General features: G+C 38.7%; 1 protein-coding gene across 26 annotated transcripts in view; it reads left to right on the top strand.

Annotated features, from left to right (window-relative positions):
• LOC121322986 (kinesin-like protein KIF1A) overlaps positions 1-17118 on the top strand; it is a 111758-nt gene extending 94640 nt beyond the window's left edge. For all 26 annotated transcript variants that reach the window (XM_041263686.1, XM_041263685.1, XM_041263684.1 and 23 more), the window contains 7 exons: positions 6244-6438; positions 6960-7031; positions 7406-7527; positions 8346-8480; positions 9769-9961; positions 11612-11730; positions 12630-17118. In XM_041263686.1, the coding sequence (XP_041119620.1) occupies positions 6244-6438; positions 6960-7031; positions 7406-7527; positions 8346-8480; positions 9769-9961; positions 11612-11730; positions 12630-12672 (879 nt within the window). In that variant the 3' untranslated portion in view covers positions 12673-17118. The remainder of the gene's footprint in view (positions 1-6243; positions 6439-6959; positions 7032-7405; positions 7528-8345; positions 8481-9768; positions 9962-11611; positions 11731-12629) is intronic.
• Positions 17119-19222: the final 2104 nt, after the last annotated feature.

Here is a 19222-nt window from a genome sequence, read left to right as displayed (position 1 = left end):
AACTACCAGCATACAGGGAGACTGCTCTCCCACTAGCGAGCAGCAGCAAATTGAAATAATGGGAATATCATAAGAACATAAGAAAGTTTACAAACGAGAGGAGGCCATTCGGCCCATCTTGCTCGTTTGGTTGTTAGTAGCTTATTGATCCCAAAATCTCATCAAGCAGCTTCTTGAAGGATCCCAGGGTGTCAGCTTCAACAACATTACTGGGGAGTTGATTCCAGACCCTCACAATTCTCTGTGTAAAAAAGTGCCTCCTATTTTCTGTTCTGAATGCCCCTTTGTCTAATCTCCATTTGTGACCCATGGTCCTTGTTTCTTTTTTCAGGCTGAAAAAGTCCCTTGGGTCGACACTGTCAATACCTTTTAGAATTTTGAATGCTTGAATTAGGTCGCCACGTAGTCTTCTTTGTTCAAGACTGAACAGATTCAATTCTTTTAGCCTGTCTGCATATGACATGCCTTTTAAGCCCGGAATAATTCTGGTCGCTCTTCTTTGCACTCTTTCTAGAGCAGCAATATACTTTTTATAGCGATGTGACCAGAACTGCACACAATATTCAAGATGAGGTCTTACTAGTGCATTGTACAGTTTTAACATTACTTCCCTTGATTTCAATTCAACACTTTTCACAATGTATCCGAGCATCTTGTTAGCCTTTTTTATAGCTTCCCCACATTGTCTAGATGAAGACATTTCTGAGTCAACAAAAACTCCTAGGTCTTTTTCATAGATTCCTTCTCCAATTTCAATATCTCCCATATGATATTTATAATGTACATTTTTATTTCCTGCGTGCAGTACCTTACACATTTCTCTATTAAATGTCATTTACCATATGTCTGCCCAGTTCTGAATCTTGTCTAGATCATTTTGAATGACCTTTGCTGCTGCAACAGTGTTTGCCACTCCTCCTACTTTTGTGTCGTTTGCAAATTTAACAAGTTTGCTTACTATACCAGAATCTAAATCATTAATGTAGATTAGGAATAGCAGAGGACCTAATACTGATCCCTGTGGTACACCACTGGTTACCACACTCCATTCTGAGGTTTTTCCTCTAATCAGTACTTTCTGTTTTCTACATGTTAACCACTCCCTAATCCATGTACATGCGTTTCCTTGAATCCCAACTGAGTTCAGTTTGAGAATTAATCTTTTGTGCGGGACTTTGTCAAAAGCTTTCTGGAAATCTAAATAAACGATGTCATATGCTTTGCAATTATCCATTATCGATGTTGCATCCTCAAAAAAATCAAGCAAGTTAGTTAGACACGATCTCCCTTTCCTCAAACCATGTTGACTGTCTCCCAGGACCCTGTTACCATATAGGTAATTTTCCATTTTGGATCTTATTATAGTTTCCATAAGTTTGCATATAATAGAAGTCAGGCTTACTGGTCTGTAGTTACCTGGTTCAGTTTTGTTTCCCTTTTTGTGGATCGGTATTACGTTTGCAATTTTCCAGTCTGTCGGTACCACCCCTGTGTCAAGAGACTGCTGCATGATCTTGGCTAGCGGTTTGTAAATTACTTCTTTCATTTCTTTGAGTACTACTGGGAGGATCTCATCCGGCCCAGGGGATTTGTTTATTTTAAGAGCTCCTAGTCCCTTTAACACTTCTGCCTAGTTATGCTAAAGTTATTTAAAACTGGGTAGGAACTGGATGACATGTGGGGCATGTTGTCAGTATCTTCCTTTGTAAAAACTTGTGAAAAGTAATCATTTAATATATTTGCTATTTTTTTTTCTTCATCTACGATTTTGCCATTTGTATCTCTTATAACAATCTGGCCGATATTGTACAGCTTTCAGGTAACTTTGAGCTTCAGTTGGCAAAGCTTTACTTAGGTCTATGTTTCTTAGACTATTGAAACTTTAAACTGCAATGCTAATTAAAATCAGTCTAAAGCAATTCATTCCTAAATATAACTTAAACATTTAATCTCCTCTTTGAATGTTCGCTTGCTGTTGTAATATTGGAAAAACATTTTGGGATTGGTTTTAGCTCCCTTAGCAGTGTTCATTTCTATTTCTCTCTTGGCCTTTCTAACTTCCTTTTTGACTTGCGTTTGCAGTTCTGTGTACTCTTTCTGCGTACTTTCTTTTTGGTCCTTTTTTAATGCTCTGTAAAGTGCCTTTTTTTGCTGAATATTTTTTTTAATTGATCTATTAAACCATTTTGGCAATTTAGTTTTACATTTAGATTTGTCTACTTTAGGGATGTAATTGTTTTGCGCCTCTAGTACTACATTTTTGAAGAACAACCATCCTTCTTCTGTGGGTGTTTTCTCTATTTTACTCCAATCTACTTCTGTTAGTCTATGTTTCATACCTTCATAGTTTGCTTTTCTAAAATTGTAAACCTTAGCTTTAGTCATTACTTTTGGGGTTTTAAAAAACACTTCAAATGAGACCATGTTGTGGTCTGAGTTTGCCAGTGGTTCTCTGACCTCTGTTTTAGTTATTCTATCTTCGTTATTTGAAAAGACTAAATCAAGGCATGCCTCCCCTCTAGTCGGTGCCTTGACAAATTGTGTTAAGAAGCAGTCATTTGTCATTTCCACCATTTCTATTTCATCCTTCGGGCTACCCACCGGGTTTTCCCATTTTATTTGGGGGAAGTTGAAATCCCCCATTAGTATGGCTTCTCCTTTGCTACACACATTTCTAATGTCATTGTATAACCGATTATTTTGCTCACCTTCTGAATCTGGCGGTCTATAGCATGCTCCTATTATTATGCCCTTTGAATTTTTGTCCGTTATTCTGACCCATATTGATTCGGTTTTATTTTCTTTGTCCAGGTTTAACACCTGGGCTTCAAGACTGTTTCTTATGTATAGCGCTACCCCTCCTCCTCTTCTGTCCTGCCTGTCTTTCCTATACAGTGTATACCCACAAATATTATATTCGTCCCCATCACTCTCAGACAACCACGTTTCTGTAACACCTATCACATCATAGTTACCTGTTAGTGCAGTAGCTTCAAGTTCTAGAATTTTGTTTCTGATACTTCTAGCATTTAGATAAATACATTTAATGGTTGTCTTACCTGAGTTGTTGTTCTTGTTTTGATGCGGTCTCCCTTCTGTTTTTTTGTTGATTTCTCCCCCCTTCCTTTCTAGTTTAAATGCTTCTGAACCTGCTCGAGGATCTTTTCTCCAAGTAGACTGGTTCCCTTGTTATTTAAGTGCAGTCCATCCCGTCTATACAGATAGTCCTCGTTGTAGAATGTGGTCCAATGATCAAGATAGGTGAAGCCTTCCCGTGTGCACCACATCTTCAGCCATGCGTTTTGATTAATTATTTCCAGCTGTCCATATGGTCCTTTGCAAGGTGCCGGTAGTATACCAGAAAATACCACAGTTTTGGTTTTCTCTTTTAATTTCCTTCCTAGCTCTCTGAATTTGTTTTGCAGGGATTTTGGTCTGTCTCTTCCAATGTTGTTTGTACCGATATGGACGACTACTACCGGGTCGTCTCCTGTTTGTTCTAGGAGCCTGTCCACGTTCTCAGTGATGTGCTTGACCGAGGCTCCCGGAAGGCAGCACACTGTTGTAGTAAAGGGGTCCAAACTGCGAATTGAACTTGCTGTGTTTCTCAATATGGAGTCCCCAACAATCATGACCTCCCTTCTTTTTGCTGTCTGGTCACCACTGTCAATAGGGTCCTGGATGTTGTTCCTTTCATTCTCTTGTTATTGGTTCTGCTCATCAAAATTCTGAAGTGACTCAAATTTGTTGGTTGTTTTGATTTCTGGTGGTTGTGTTTGACGAAGTTTCTTTTTTTCCCTGCTTCTGCCTACCTGAACCCAGCTGTTCTGACCTTCTATCTCCCTGGTGGCTTTCAGTCTGTTAGGGGTGATGCAGACTTCCATGAATTGTGGGTGTGCCAGTTCCTCAAGATCCTGTTGCTGTCTCACTTCTTCCAGCTCCATTTCTAGCATACTTACTAGTTTATGCAAATCCTGGATTGCGCGGCACTTTACGCACACTTGGTTTAGCTCCGCTGGGTTTTCTCGGATTTCCCACATCAAGCAGGTGTCACAGATTACTGGCTTGAAGACCATGTTGAGGGTTTTTTTTTTTAAGTTTAGTTTCTTCTGCAGCCGTCAGCCTGTTTTCAAACTGCTTCTAAACTGCTCTGTACTTTTCCACACCTGTACTTCTCCCACTCGCTGTCGCTTTCACTCTCTGTCGCTGGGAAGACCGCCTCATTTAACTGCATTGTTCTGCTGTGCTGTTGGCTCCTCCCCTCGCCCGTGTCTCAAAACGGCGCTGAATTTGAATCAGCTGCTCCGAGTTTCAGCTTGTTTGTTATCAGCACACGCGGCTGTTTGACGCTGCTGCTGTGTTTCCCCAATGTCCTCTGTTTTCTGATTAAAGCAATTCAAGATGCAATTTCTCCTTACTGCTTCTAAACTGCTCTGTACTTTTCCACGCCTGTACTTCTCCCACTCGCTGTCGCTTCCACTCGCTGTCGCTGGGAAGACTGCCTCGTTTAACTGCGTTGTTCTGCTGTGCTGTTGGCTCCTCCCCTCGCCCGTGTCTCAGAACGGCGCTGAATTTGATCAGCTGCTCCGAGTTTCAGTTTATGTTTGACTTTGAGCTGCTGCTGTGTTTCCCCAATGTCCTCTGTTTTCTGATTAAAGCAATTCAAGATCTATTTAAATTTGTGTGCATTTTGTCATGCAGAATGTACGTTTATTTAGAACATTTCAAATATACAATGCTGATTATCTGGCGTGTAGGTGAAAATCGGACAGCATGGATTAAAAAAAAAAGAATGAAACCCATCAGTGATTTTAACTCATTGAGGGAAATTTTACCACATCTTACCATACACTACTCTTTTAATGTGCATTTTAAAATCTTTTTTTGGTTAAAAAGAACAAAATACCATAAACCATCTATGTGTATTGGTTGGAATTTATTTCCTTATGATGATATCTACTTTTGTATGTAGGCTATAAATACATACGTTTCAAATGCAATTGATTGTAGTTGTTAACATGTATACTTGTAACACTTCATTATATGTTTATTAAGCTTTTAAAATTACGACAGAATTCCCTAACACAGTACACAATTTGTTTATAATTAATTGTTTGGTGCATTTTCTCTGTTACTCTTTGCTTGCCTCCACGATAAATAAACTCAACATGATTGGAAGTAGCCACTGAACACTTACAGTATTATAAGAGCATTTTATATGCATATCATGAGAAGGTGAAATTGTACACTGTACATAAAGTGTGGGGGGAGTCTGACAACATTACGAAATGCGTTTAGGCAAAATCTATGTCAATGATCTCGATCACATTCCTAGTGCATCGCTGTGTGCCCTTGACACCTGTTCTTTGTTCTTGTGTGGATAAGACACAGGTGTTAAAAGCCAAAAACGCATTGCAAATCCACAATCACCTAAGAAAATTATTGTAATATCTAATATGCCGTTTGCTATTCCAAGACTTCAGTTGTATAATTCAAACAAATCTGCAGTAGATGTCAGCTGTCATATGCGTACGTATGCAGAATTCAAATAGGCTACAGTTAATAATTTCTTGGTAGTAATATTACACTGGGTGCAAGTAACTGTATATCATTTTAGCAATACAACAAACATTCCGTAAGGTTACAAATTGTTAAAATGAGTGAATAAATCTCATTCATAACCACAAGTATAGAAAAGGCTAAAATATTTTCATAACTACAAATACTGAATTATTAAGGTAGTCTGTAAGAAATTAAACATGGCCCTATACACCTCTCTGTATCATCGGCACCACAGACACAGTCTGTTAAATGTCTGTTTCAAGGTGAGTTATATACTCTTTCGTTAATTAAAACCCTCTTTTTTCAAGTGCAAATGAACTCCTAATAAATGATGACAACAACATATTTGTTTTTGATTTCCGACGCAAACGAAAGAAATACTCGCAGGAAAAACTATATATATGATGACATTTTTATATAGCTTGAACTATTCCCAAACCTTTCTGCAGAAGTACTGCCAGTGATGCCATTTTTCGTCGCAATTCATATAACTTTTGGTTGCGAAAAAGGATCCTTTTCTGTTGTAATTTTTCCAAAAAAACATAATAGATTGATTCTCTCTATAAAATATTGTATTTTAGTAAAGTAAAAACGTGTCCAGAGTACCCAAAGTGCACAATAAGTGCACGTTTTGTTGCTTAACCAACCACAGTGCTGCCTCTGTGTGCCTCTCCTGGACAGGTTGAGAAGACCCGGCACTACCTGCTGCTGCGGGAGAAGCTGGAGACGCTGCTGCTGTGCGGCCAGGACTCCCTGCTGGACTGCGAGTACCCCACTGAGCCTCACAGCATCTCCTCCCTCAAAGATAGGGCCCCCCAGGACCCAATTGGTACCCCTGACAGCCCCAGTGAGAGACAGAAAGAGCTGGCCACCAAGGTAGGGAGTGCAACATTTAACCTTTGTTAAAACTGCAATTGCTGCTATAGATATAATAGCCCACTTTCAATTTCTAGATTTAAAATGAAAGCAAATTGTAATATCACAAAATGAGCAGTTTATGGTGTCTTCCTATGGCTTTAGCTGTTACAGTGTAAAAAGCCACGGGTTGCTGTGCATGGTCCACCAGCCTCAATTTGGAAATTTATCTCTTTCTCCTGGTGAAAACAGCGAGCATTCTTTTTGTGTTCTTCTTTTATCCTAAAAAATATAGTATGTTACTGCCCTACGTATGGGTCTGGTGATTAGATTGTGTGACGTGGTAGACAAAAAATGTATTGCAGTTAGGTTAGTTTGCTAGTGACTGGAGTAATACTTACACCAATACTACAGCAAGGCTTTACTGGTGCACAGTTGCATATTAGTATCTGCTGTGAAGAGCAGCAAAGGTAATGTGAAGCAATGAATGAATAATTCTGAGAATGAGTGTTTGCTGATCAGTATTGTATTTGTTTCCCCAGTGCCTGCGGCTCCTCACTCACACATTCAACAGAGAATACAGCCACGTGTGTGTCAGCGCCAGTGAGAGCAAGGTAGGAGAGTCCCTGATATGGCATATTGTCCTTTTCTACAGCTTCAACATAGGTGCAGAGCATGTGATGATGTACAGACAGAGCAGGACTCATCCAGGCAGCATGCTCAGCAAATGTTTTCATTAGTGATTCATTTAAATGTCAGGTAAGACTTTCACTTATGAATAAATCAGTAACAAGGGAAAATTAAAAGCAAGTGCAGGCATGCTAATATAAATTAACAAATATCTAATTTATACATCTAAGAACACTGCAGTCACTGGTACCTTGCTCAGTCAGGTGTATAGAGGCCTTGTAGAGACGCTGTAATAAAAATTTAGACACCTTTGTAAACCTGGCCAATGCTATGTGTTGCTTGTGGCTCTTCCGTCCAGCTGTCTGAGATGTCAGTCACCCTGCTGAGGGACTCGTCCGCCTCAATGCTGAGCAGCACGCTGACCCCCTCCTCGACCTGCCCTTCACTGGTGGAGGGGCGCTACAACAACACTGAGCTCAGGTCAGCATGACAGCATGGAACTGCATTGTGCACTCTGAACAGCAGGACCCAGGCCCACACATAAATTGCAATAAGAAAAAGATCACAATGGATGAAAACAGAGGTGCATTGCCATAATAATAGACCACATTTCCATTCTTTATTATTTGTTCTTTAAAAGGACAAATAATCTATTATTATGCTGTTACACCTCCTATATTCATCAGTTGTTGTCAGTGTTGAGATATTTGGGAAAGTGATCCTGGAGGTAATGGAAATAATTGTTTTATAAAATAGTCGGTGTGCAATATTAGCCATATGGTCTGGACTTTACTAATAAGATAAAAAGGCCCACTCGAGTTTAAGAAATATTTAGGAAACTATTAGGAAAAAAACCTTTATGCATCTCATCTTGATGTCCACTACAATGCCTTATATGACAAGCTGTTAATTACTCAGGAATTTAATCAGACCAAGTATACGTCCAACTAGAAAGAACCAATAAAACAAAACATCTTCCTTGGTCTCAGTCTTCCTGGGTAGATGTCATGATCTTCACTGGCACCTGGGCAGATTGGTGTATAGGTTGCAGCTCTTGATTTACATCACAACTGAGCACAACTCAACTCATGTTCATTTGAGGCTCGTAAACAACATGGCACTCGTAAAGGTTCTAGACATGATCCTGGGCCACTCCTAGCTATTAGGTTACAAAACCAGTTGTAGATTTACTGGGGTGAAGCACATTACCCTTTGTGACTTTACCAGAAGTGTGACTTATCTAAAGGACCATCAGATTGTGTTGATTGTGCTCTACTGAAGGTTGTTTTGTTTTACAGAACCCCAGAGCCACGCTCCAGAGCTGTCAGCCCAGATCCCGACACTGTTCCGGATGGAGAGTCTCCCAGTGGAGGGCAGGAGCTCAAGAGGAGAGTGCGAGCCTTTGTTCCTGATATCCAAGAGATCCGTGTCAGGTGAGCGGGTGGGCCCTTCTTGAAACAAACCTCAGTATGCATCAGCACCATTGATGCATTATGTGAGAAAGAGAAAGAAGATTTAGATTTTCATTCAGTTGGGCAGGCATGAAACAGTTAAAAAAAATTATAATTTTGAATAAGACTTCACATCAAACAAGGGGAGTAGGTTTACTTGATACAGTGGTCTGCTCTTGATTGAACAGTTATTCTACTTTGTTTACCCCCAAGCAAACTGGAATTCAATTGCAGTGGAACTCCTCTTGCAAGGACATTGTGAAAAACTATACTAGAATGCCTGAATACAAGCACAAACCCACACACCCAACAGCAAGTAACCCTGAAGACATGGACGTATATATTCGATGGCAACATAGAACATAGATGAATATGCTTGTCAATATTCTCTTTTCTGTTGAGGCCAGCCATCTAACCTACTTCCTTAATGACTGCGCTTTCAGTGAAAATGCCCTTGTTCTGTGAAACTCACCTTTCATTTTTGTATATTTACAATATATATTGTAAATATTTACAGGCTAACTTCACTGTAATGAACCCTCCTGGTGAAATGAAGAAATGTTTGTTATATCAGGGTGTTCACTATAATAGGGTTTGGTATTTTTCTGTATCGCACAGAGGATACATACAAGACAGGCAGGCAGCAAGTCTCAATCGAGCGCCCGTCTGTAAAAAATCATTTGACCAAACATAACAACTGCAAAAAGCACACAAAACTAACCCGTTTCCACGTGTAAATTACGCCAACACTAATTCCCCCTGTAGTATGTTTAAGAGAAAACAGTGAAGAAATGAAAAAGGAAAGAATGTACACTTACATGCTGAGTACAGTAACTATATGTCCTTTCTCTTGAAAAATCTATCCAGAGCAGATTGCTCCTCACGCCCGTTGCCTGGTTGCAGTCTGTGTGAAGATGACTGACAGGCATGATTTGTCATGATTTGTACTATAATAGGTCATCTTTGAATTAGCGTTATCTTTGAATGAGTCAACCATGGTCTTTGTTTTCACTGAGAGAATAACACACTTGACACTGGAGAAAGTACTGAGATCGTTGTATCCGTGATCGTTCTAATAGGGCTAATTTGCATTGCCAAAAATTGGTTCTTGCTGTTGGGATCGTTAAATGGGTGTTCGTTATAAGAAGGGTTCATTATACTGAACTGTTTTCAAATTTTTACCTTTGGTTTAATTTTTTAAATGGTGTTTAGGGTGTTATTCGTGCTTGAAAGGGGCTTTCTGAATTGCTTTTTCTTGTTGTTGCTTTAGCCCGATCGTGTCAAAGAAGGGCTATCTGCACTTCTTGGAGCCGCACACCAACGGCTGGGTCAAGCGATTTGTGGTGGTGCGCCGCCCATACGTCTACATCTACAACACTGACAAGGACAGCGTAGAGCGCGCCATCCTGAACCTGTCTTCTGCACAGGTTGAGTACAGCGAGGACCAGCAGGCTATGCTGAAGGTGAGCAATCACGGACACACTTTGTAGACAGCAGTCAATGTGTATGCAATCCGAATTATTTATCTGGTTTTTGCAGGGTTGTTTAATATGTGTATACTCCCACCCCTCTTTATATCGCCCCTCTCTATACTACGGATTCGGATATATTGCGGTCCTGGAGTTAGCATTAGGTGCAATTTCACTTAGAATTACTGTTCATTTTATTTCGTACTGAAAATATTTTATTTTCACAAACAAAAATATACAAAACAATTAAAAACAAAGCATTAATATCGTACTGTTATCATATACACACGTATTGCACAATAACGCAAACCAAATTAAATATCTACTTGCTGAAGCAGTTTTTATTTTAGCCAAAGAGATGTTCACTTGTAGCAGCAATGCACTAGCAAAAATCACAGGACAGTGACATCAGCTCCCTAGCAACAAGCCTCCTATGTTGGCAATGGATTCTTTCAAATGCAGCGGGTTTGTGTATTTGATAAAGAAGACGAAGACTCATGAAATTAGTTGGAGACTTAAGTTGATGAGAAGCAATTACCCTCCACACTACGAATTAAAACAGTGTGCTGCTTTTTATACGAAAAATGAGAAAAGCAGGCTGCGTAGAGGATTTATACTGGACCCTGACGCCCCCCGATAAAAGGAGGGAGTGGTTGTACAGTACTTGTTAGCCTATTTGATTTTCTGTGGGTCTCTCACTGTATCGCAGCCCTCGATATATAGCAGATTTATATTGGACCCCGACACCCGCCATGTATCGAGTGGGTGGTGTACAAGGCCCAGTTATCCTTCAGTGTCAGATTTCGACTCAGTAATTCTGTTGATTTAAAACTAGACATAAACCATTCTGTTGTTACATTTTATTTAACTGTACCTGTACCTTGCTGGAGAGTTCTTAACTCAATATTTTATGCTGTGACAAATGCTGGTAAAAGAAAATTAAAATTCTAATAACATTTTATTGACATTTCAAGTTAAAGAAAGTGGGCTTGCTGTTTGGAAATCTCCCAATAACATCAAAATGATGCAGATTTAAAGAAGCTACTCTGCCACAAATAAACTTTAAAAATATCAATTGAAAGGAACAGTATGCTTGAAAAAAAGACACTGGGAATCGTGCCAGTGCTCCTGGCTGGGTCGTCTTCTGTTAAACAAACTAATTGAATTGACCATTTCAATCCATTCAGAATTGATTCCAGAAAAAAAGGCTGCAGAACATGTTCGATTTCCAAGCTAGTGATACAGGTGGTACTGTACTGTATTATTATGTTTCATCTCTGAAAGACAACCTTACAGTCCTGTGCTGTCCCTTTGAATCCTGCTTTCATGAGAATTATGTACCAGCATCTTATTAAATAAATATATATTTGCAGCTCGTATAAAGAATAATATATTAAGCCAGCATACAGTACCGTGTATTATTTTTAATATATTGATGGCTGAATAAACATCCCTGCTATAAATAATATAAAATAATATGTTGCTGTGTTACACTATTTGTCATTCACAAATCTGTAAGTATTTGTAAACTCTAAAATGCATGTCTACCTACAGTGCTTAATACTAACTTAAAATGCTACATCAGTTAAGATAACTCTGGTATTTCTTTTAAATGTTACCTGGCTCTGTTCTTTGGAATTCCAGACCCCAAACACATTTGCAGTGTGCACTGAGCATCGTGGGATATTGCTCCAAGCAAACAACGACAAAGACATGCATGACTGGCTGTACGCATTCAACCCCCTGCTGGCTGGATCTATCAGGTAACAAATAATAGTTAGGAAGAGTGTTTTTTCCTGCATCTGAAAGAAACAGTGCTGTATGTGGAAAAGGTAACAGAGGTGACGTTTTGTATAAGACATTCGATATTAAAAAATGACCCACCTTGGCTTTTCGTTGTTCCAAGAATGGATTTATTTTGCGGGCTGAAGGTATTGGGGTCTACTCGGTTGATTTAAATGTTGATGGATCTTAATACCGTTATTATTTAAGTCGTTAAAAGAAGGAGTCAATATTTCTGTGAAATTACATGATTTCAGGATTGTCCCTAATGTTATATTTAAAAAGACATAGTATTTAGATCTGCTACTACTTAGATTAATTGAATAGACCATTAGGTTTTGCTTAACCTGCTAAGATAGTGTAAAAGTTAGAGAATGTTTTCTGCCAGGCAAATCAAAACCATTAAGTTGGTTCTTTGTATCATCAACTCCTCTTAATTCACGTCCCTACAGAATCCAGCAAAGAGAAACCACAATTGTCCCAGAGCTAAAAGGGGGCTAAATGAGTTTTTTTTTTTTTTTTTTTTTTGGTTTTTAGAAGACTATTAAAGTGTTTAAAATCCTACAAGTCATTCAATTACATATGCCCCTGTTCTCACAATAGCTTGGTATTTATCTGCAGCTCGTTCTGTTGCAATGTACTTAAAGCAGAGGTTTGAAGATGGATAACACACAATTGAGCCTGCTCTTCACGAAACAAGCTGTACCTCGGTGTTAGGGTGGACACAGTTGTAGTGTAATTCAGTCATACACAGATACAACCACTCAAACCAGATTAAAAAAAATACATTTTAAGTATAAAATATATCTTCTCCAAACCCAGAACTGTTAGCAGCCAGAAGATTCTAAAAGGTTGTAATAAATCTCTTTTTTTTTTTCAGATCAAAGCTCTCGAGAAGAAGAACTGGACAAATGAGGATCTGAATAGCCAATCACTTTTCTCTTCCTCTCCACCTTTCAGAAAAAATGACTAACTTTGTATATAGATCACCTGATTGAACACACCAGTCTTATTATGTTTTTTTTTTGTTTTTCTGTAACCTGCCTGCTCTTGCACATGCTCAGTTTACCACTGTAAAACAAAGAAGAAAAAACCCAGGGCTTCTATCTTTTGGGGGGGTGGGGTGGGGGGTGTCACAGGTCATGTTCACAGTTCATGTACTGTACTCCTTGAAGCAAAAACTTTTATGAAGTAGTATGCATCAAGCTTGGCAAATGATGCATTGAAAGTGACTGGCACACAAGACGTACACCACCTACATCTTGGAACCAGTGTTCTATCTTCTAACAACCTACAGAATGTTACCTTTCTCTGGTTTCATTATAGCACCTGGGTCAGTGTTATACTAAACAACAAGTATTTTATCCAGAGTTTAGCCAGTCCTGCTAGCAGTGTGTCTGTGCATGTCGGTTGTTTTACAAAAAAAAAAGGTAACTTTAACTAATACTGGTCTCTCTAATCATTTAGCCAATCACAAGCCATGTGTCTTCTGTGTACCAGTGCTGGCATTCTGTAAATGATCCTGGCTTTCATCCCTTGTAGGGTATGAGCCAAGCTGACTACCCTGTGTACTAACATGTTGTGAGAAAGCAAGGTAACTGAAGGTGCAGTAGTACTAAGTAGTATTTCTTTGTCGTGTCTTTTGTGTGAGAATAATCGAAAGTAGAACATTCATAATGAACTTGTTGCAGAGTATTTAAAAATATATTTATTTATTGATCTCTATATTTGTGTATCGATTGGCATTTTGCACTTTTTTTTAAAATTAAGTATCTCTAAACACATTAAAAAGCAAAACAAATGTATCACCCAGTGTGCTTGCAGTTTGCCCTAGAGCCAACGCTGAAGTGTCCTTGTTGTACAGTTTAAACTCTGAGCTGAATGCTTGTTGATCAAAAAAGTCAAACTTGGGCAGGATCTGGTGGAGCACCTCATGTTTTAATAACACTGCTTACAATATGGAAATTGTGAAAGAACAACAAAAAACTTCACTTGGAAATGATTGTTCACTTGAAGTGACCTAACAAGAAAGTGCTATCAGAAGAGGTATGGTTTTAAAAGCTGGCAGGTTGTCACAGGGTTCATTTCTTGGTTATCAAAGGATAGTTCTGAGAGGCAAGTAAAATCAGTTGGGACATAAACATGGATGTATTAACAACACATATAGAGAATATGTTTCTTAACAAAATGTGTGAATTAAGTCTTAAATCCCTTAGTCTGTAACTAACCCGATCCAAGTGCAAAATAAACCAAGTACTAACAAGGCTGTTGTAAAGATTTGAAACCGATCAGTTGCGGAGCATTTAAGGCAATACACTTTCGGTCCAAATTGTTTGTTCTTGCATAAATTGGAGGCTTGAGTCATACACTGAAGTATAATAGAACACCTTTAAACCACTGGGAGCAAAGTATGTCTAAATCTGCTGTGTTGTAACACCAGAGCTTATGCTAATGGAGAAGTTGCATCCTAGTTTTCCAAAAGAGAAGGATAGCTTCTAATTCCCTTGTTCGAAGTCTAGCGCCTTATCTGAATCTTCTTGTCCTGAGCTAGGCCTGCCACAAGTTTACCTTGTCTTCATAGCCTTGCATTATTTTGGTGTGCTTTGTATGTGTGGAGACAACTATGCATGAAATACAGCTCCTATTGTATCAGTAAGCGATGGCATTAAACTTTCACATCCAAACTAAGTCCACCTTCTAATGGATTAGATTTCCTCTGGCTCTCCTTTTTTGTTTTATTATCTAATGTTTGTATCTTTTTACTGGGGTGGGGCGGGACACTAAAATCCACTATAATAAAGCTGTAGCTTGGCTATCGAGTCATCCAGGGGTCATTAAAGATCATTTAACTCCAATGTTGAATATTGAGTAGCATTGAGTAGCACGTGCAGACCCTGCCAATCCCAATCCCACGATAGTGATCATGCCTTCAGTCAGACAGCTGTAAGTGCAAAGATTACATCATATTTTTGTGCAGCCTGGGTGTTTTTTTTTTTTTTTTCTGGAGCCTTTAAAAAGTTCAGAAAGATGCTCCCTTGAGTCTTCAAGTTGTTCCTGTGAACAATGCAAGAACGAGTGTGCCTGAGGCTAGCCAACCTACAGAGCATGCTCAGTTGTAGGCAGTAACACCCTGAGAACAGAGTAACATCTAAGTCATCCAAGAGGATAAACTAATGGGATTTCGAGAAACACTTCTGACAGCTTGGAAGTTTTAATTAGAAGTTTTACATTTCACTGGCCTGCACATTGGTCCTTTTTCTGTGAATTATTAGTACCAGACCACACTTGGGTTTTTTTAATCCCGCCTTCCCACTTTAAAATTTAAAAAGAACATCAAGCCACAAGCTTGTAGGAGATGCCTGGAACCTGCAACGCCTCCTAGTCAGCATTGAAAGAGAAAAGCCGAACGACACACTTCCGCGGGAGATTATTTAGGGGAGTGTTGATTACTGAGATACAGGGCTCTTCCTGTCCTTACGGCTTTTTGGTCACACCAACTGAAAAATCCTAATTACTGTATATCAATTAAACCTCATAATAAATCAATCTGGTTGTCTATACTACATATTTTGCTAATTGACTATTTTAATAGACCTTAGATCTATTTGAACACTCTCCACAAAATGCAAGGATATTAAATTCAAACTAGTGATGAACATGTGACTGTTATTGGAGACAATAATATGATCCACAGCCATTTGTATCAATCGAAAATGTCCCTAAAGTATTTCATTTGTCTTAAAAGTGGGTACAAGATTTCAGTCCATATATATGTGTGTGTGTGTGTCTGTGTATAATATTATATATATATACTATATATATATATATATATATATATATATATATATAGAGAGAGAGAGAGAGAGAGAATGGTATCCTGAGCCTGGATAATCTTTGAACAGCCTTCTTAGGAACAATATATCTTAACCACTTAGAGCCCCGTCCTCCCTTTCTGTGTTTGTGATGCTGATCTACTAAGGTTATTTCTGGCTAGTGTTACCATCCTAACGCCAGGTAGGAAACAAATGCAGTCAATATTGTGAGACCAGTAAACTTCTGTCCCGCAAACCTGCAACAATGAAAATGGTTGACCTTTTTTAATTTGCTTTCTACTGTCTTACAAAATAAATGTATTACTGCTAACCTGCTGCATGCTATCCCAATAGATAACAATTAGCATTTCTTATTGTAGTAACTTTTTAATGTAAGAAAAGACTAGTTTTAGTTACATCGCTACAAAGTGTGAGACCTGTGCAGCTTGTCACTGTTCACAGCGTGTCCAGCTTTAAGGTTTTCATTTGTAAAGAACACGTGGCAGTTTGTTTTTTCTGTCTGCATCAGTTCCAGCACTGGCCCCTGCAAGCATGTCTGTAACTAGCTGTGAGGACACCGAGGTCATGTCCTCAGTTGTTTTTTTGCATCATCAATGCTGATAAATTCTGGTAAAGTACAAAAGACTTTTCTCTTTGCCATGTTTGCCATGTAACACAGATTTGGAGGTTGAATAATAAATACCAAGCAGTCATATAAATACTGCCCAGCTAGAGCTTGAAACCTAAGTTTGACTTCGGTAGAATGTCAGTTCTAGTTACGACGCTGCCTGCAAGTAAGAGTGACTGCATAGCTTGTGTGGCCCCTGCTTCTGCTGCTGTTGTGACAGACAGAGCTGCCTAGAAAACATATTTACAAATGGCTGCTAGTTCTTAAATGTTTTACCATTTTGTTTTGCAAATAATAAAGCAGAGCTCTTAGAAAGGAACACATCAGCACATGTTTGCGTTTCCCATGTAGGCATTACATGAAATACATTACATATATTGCCCCCCAAAATTAGCTGAAGTTGGATTTCTGTGCAAGGTGTGTGAAGGCAGTGTATAAAATGCTAAAAAATGAAAGCAGTCAGGTCCAGGCCTTTTCTCAGTGTGAGAAATGCAGGTTAAAAGAGGAAATGAAAGATTTGGGGAAGGAATTCAGAATCAGCTGCTTTTAGCTCCCATACCACAACATCACGCATGTCCTCATGTGATCACCTTTAGCAGACATGACTACAATCGGTACAACAAAAGAGGCACATTTTCAATCCATTTCATTTCTGTGCTTCCATCTAATGTTAGTGCTCAAGGGTTCTTCCTAAGCTCTGTAAAACTAAAGACACTTAGTTGTTTTTTTTTTTGTTTTGTTTTTTTGCTCTGTAAAAACATGATTGCTGTGAACGATGTATTATAAAACTGTAACACGTCTGTATCATCCCAAATGGGCTGTAGTTTAATCAGTGTCTCAAGATATTTGAGTGTTGGAGTCTTCAAATGTTTATGTACAATTAACAACTTGTGAGATATTAAATAAACGTGGAACTTATGCAACACTGACTATGTACCCCATGTCTATGTCTTTTTTTCACCCCTTCATGTTTCCTGGTTTTTGTGAAAGTTTACGTTTTAATAGTCCAGAATAAAAGGCTGTACAACTATATGTAATTATTCAGTCTTCTACAGTATTCAGTGTAGACTACCATAGGAAAAACCCTTATGTCTCAAAATGGTGGTCCTATTCAATTTCTAATGTGTCCTCTAGCCCTTGTCTCTGTGCTATGCTTGTAGGATTTTAAAAAGAAAATCTCCCCTAACCCTTCTTTGTTCTGGGAACTATACAGTAGATAATGTCTAAGATGTAGACCATTGAACCACTTTTCATATTAGGAAAATATAACTTTTGGTATATTTCAATGAAAACTATTGTAAGATCGATTCCCCTAAAAAATGTTGAATACTAAGACCTACTTCATATCCTTAAGCTGTCAGGTTCAGTTTCTAACAAATTTGAAAGATTAAATCCAATATCTCTGGTGTTGGCATAAGAATTCACTCAAAACTGCTGCAATTTAAAAACAATTATTTTATTAATGAAAAAACCTGCTAGCATGCAGAACAGCATACAGCATAGACTTGCTTGCTCTTGGAGCTTGGCCTCTCCTTTTGGGGCATTTGGTTGATTGACATCTCTCAGAAGGGGCTGGGAAATAGACAGGGAATAGTTTGAATGCCAACCCCCCAAAAGTACACAACCTTGTTTCATCTAGGTAAAGGGATCCTGCAATCCTGAAGCATGCAGTACCACTTAAGAGATTGAACACTGATCCCAACTTGACTATTTTCTTACTTTTTATCTTGTAATAAGTTGAAGATTACATGATTGTAGTGTGTAGTAGTGATGCTCCAGTTCTTCTAAGATCAAGACCATGTCCAACACCAGGTAATAGAGACTTGAACTGCCTAACCACAAACAAGTATCTGTAACAATTATTAACAATTATTTTGTAACGATTAATACAAAAATGAAACATTAAATTGCTCCGAGCTGCTTTTCCATGCTTTTCGAGAGAGAGAGAGAGAGAGAGAGAGAGAGAGAGAGAGAGAGAGAGAGAGAGAGAGAGAGAGAGAGAGAGAGAGAGAGAGAGAGGGGGGGTTACGGACACTGGGGGTTACGGTTAGAAATGTTTTCCATAGTAAAGTGTAATAAAGCACAGTGAAATCATACTGTAGTTAACCGATGTAAATCCCAGAAAGGTAAGGTAAACCATATTAATTAACAAGGCAAACCATGGTAAATGCAGAGCATTACTGTGGAAAACTGCAAAATTGCAATGCAAAAATACTGTGGGAAACTTTTATAAGGGTAGTGTCTAGTGTTTTCGACTGTCCACAGCAAGGGAAGCTTAAGAAATAGTTGGAGGTGAGTGATACACACTGAGTAAACCCAGTATTACACTACAATTGAAGAGTGGCTTACAAAACACAAGTCCATTCCTGATAACAAATTAGATAAGGCTTGATCATGTACAGAATATACTCTATTAGAAAACGATTGATTGGGAACAGCCAATCAGCTTCCAGATCTAGCAGGCTTCTGTTTTGCATAGATGCCTGCTGGAATGTTGACGTGCTTAACTGTGAATTACATTTTAAAATCAATCCGCGTATAAATACCGGCTTTTTCCCTTAAGATTCTAATCTACAACTAATCTGATAACATAAAAATATATTTAAACACACTTTCTGACACTGGTCTAGAGACAAGGGAAATATCTGTGACAGGACACAATAATGAAGGCTCAATTCACAGCTACTGGACAGCAAATCAACACGGAAAACACTGTTGGTCCCCAACAGATCCAAACAACAACCTCCCTCAAAACCAGCCAGTCAAACTGCCAACCCTGTTTCAGTTCTTTCCGCACCAGCCAATCCACTCCCTGCCTGCTTGAATGAAGCCCCGCCTCCAACAACAAGTTTCCAGTCAGACTCAATACTACCCGGACTATTCAACAATTGCACATGTGCAGATAAATTATAATAAGAAAGAGCAAGATGTTAGCAATAATAATAATAATAATAATAATAATAATAATAATGGTTTTGTTGTTTAGTGTCATGTTACAGCAATGGTTCTGAACTGCTATCACTTTGAGAACTG

The sequence above is a fragment of the Polyodon spathula genome, chromosome 11 (genome assembly GCF_017654505.1).
Source record: "Polyodon spathula isolate WHYD16114869_AA chromosome 11, ASM1765450v1, whole genome shotgun sequence".
NCBI classification, from domain to species: domain Eukaryota; kingdom Metazoa; phylum Chordata; class Actinopteri; order Acipenseriformes; family Polyodontidae; genus Polyodon; species Polyodon spathula.
This window is presented reverse-complemented; position numbering and strand designations above follow the sequence as displayed.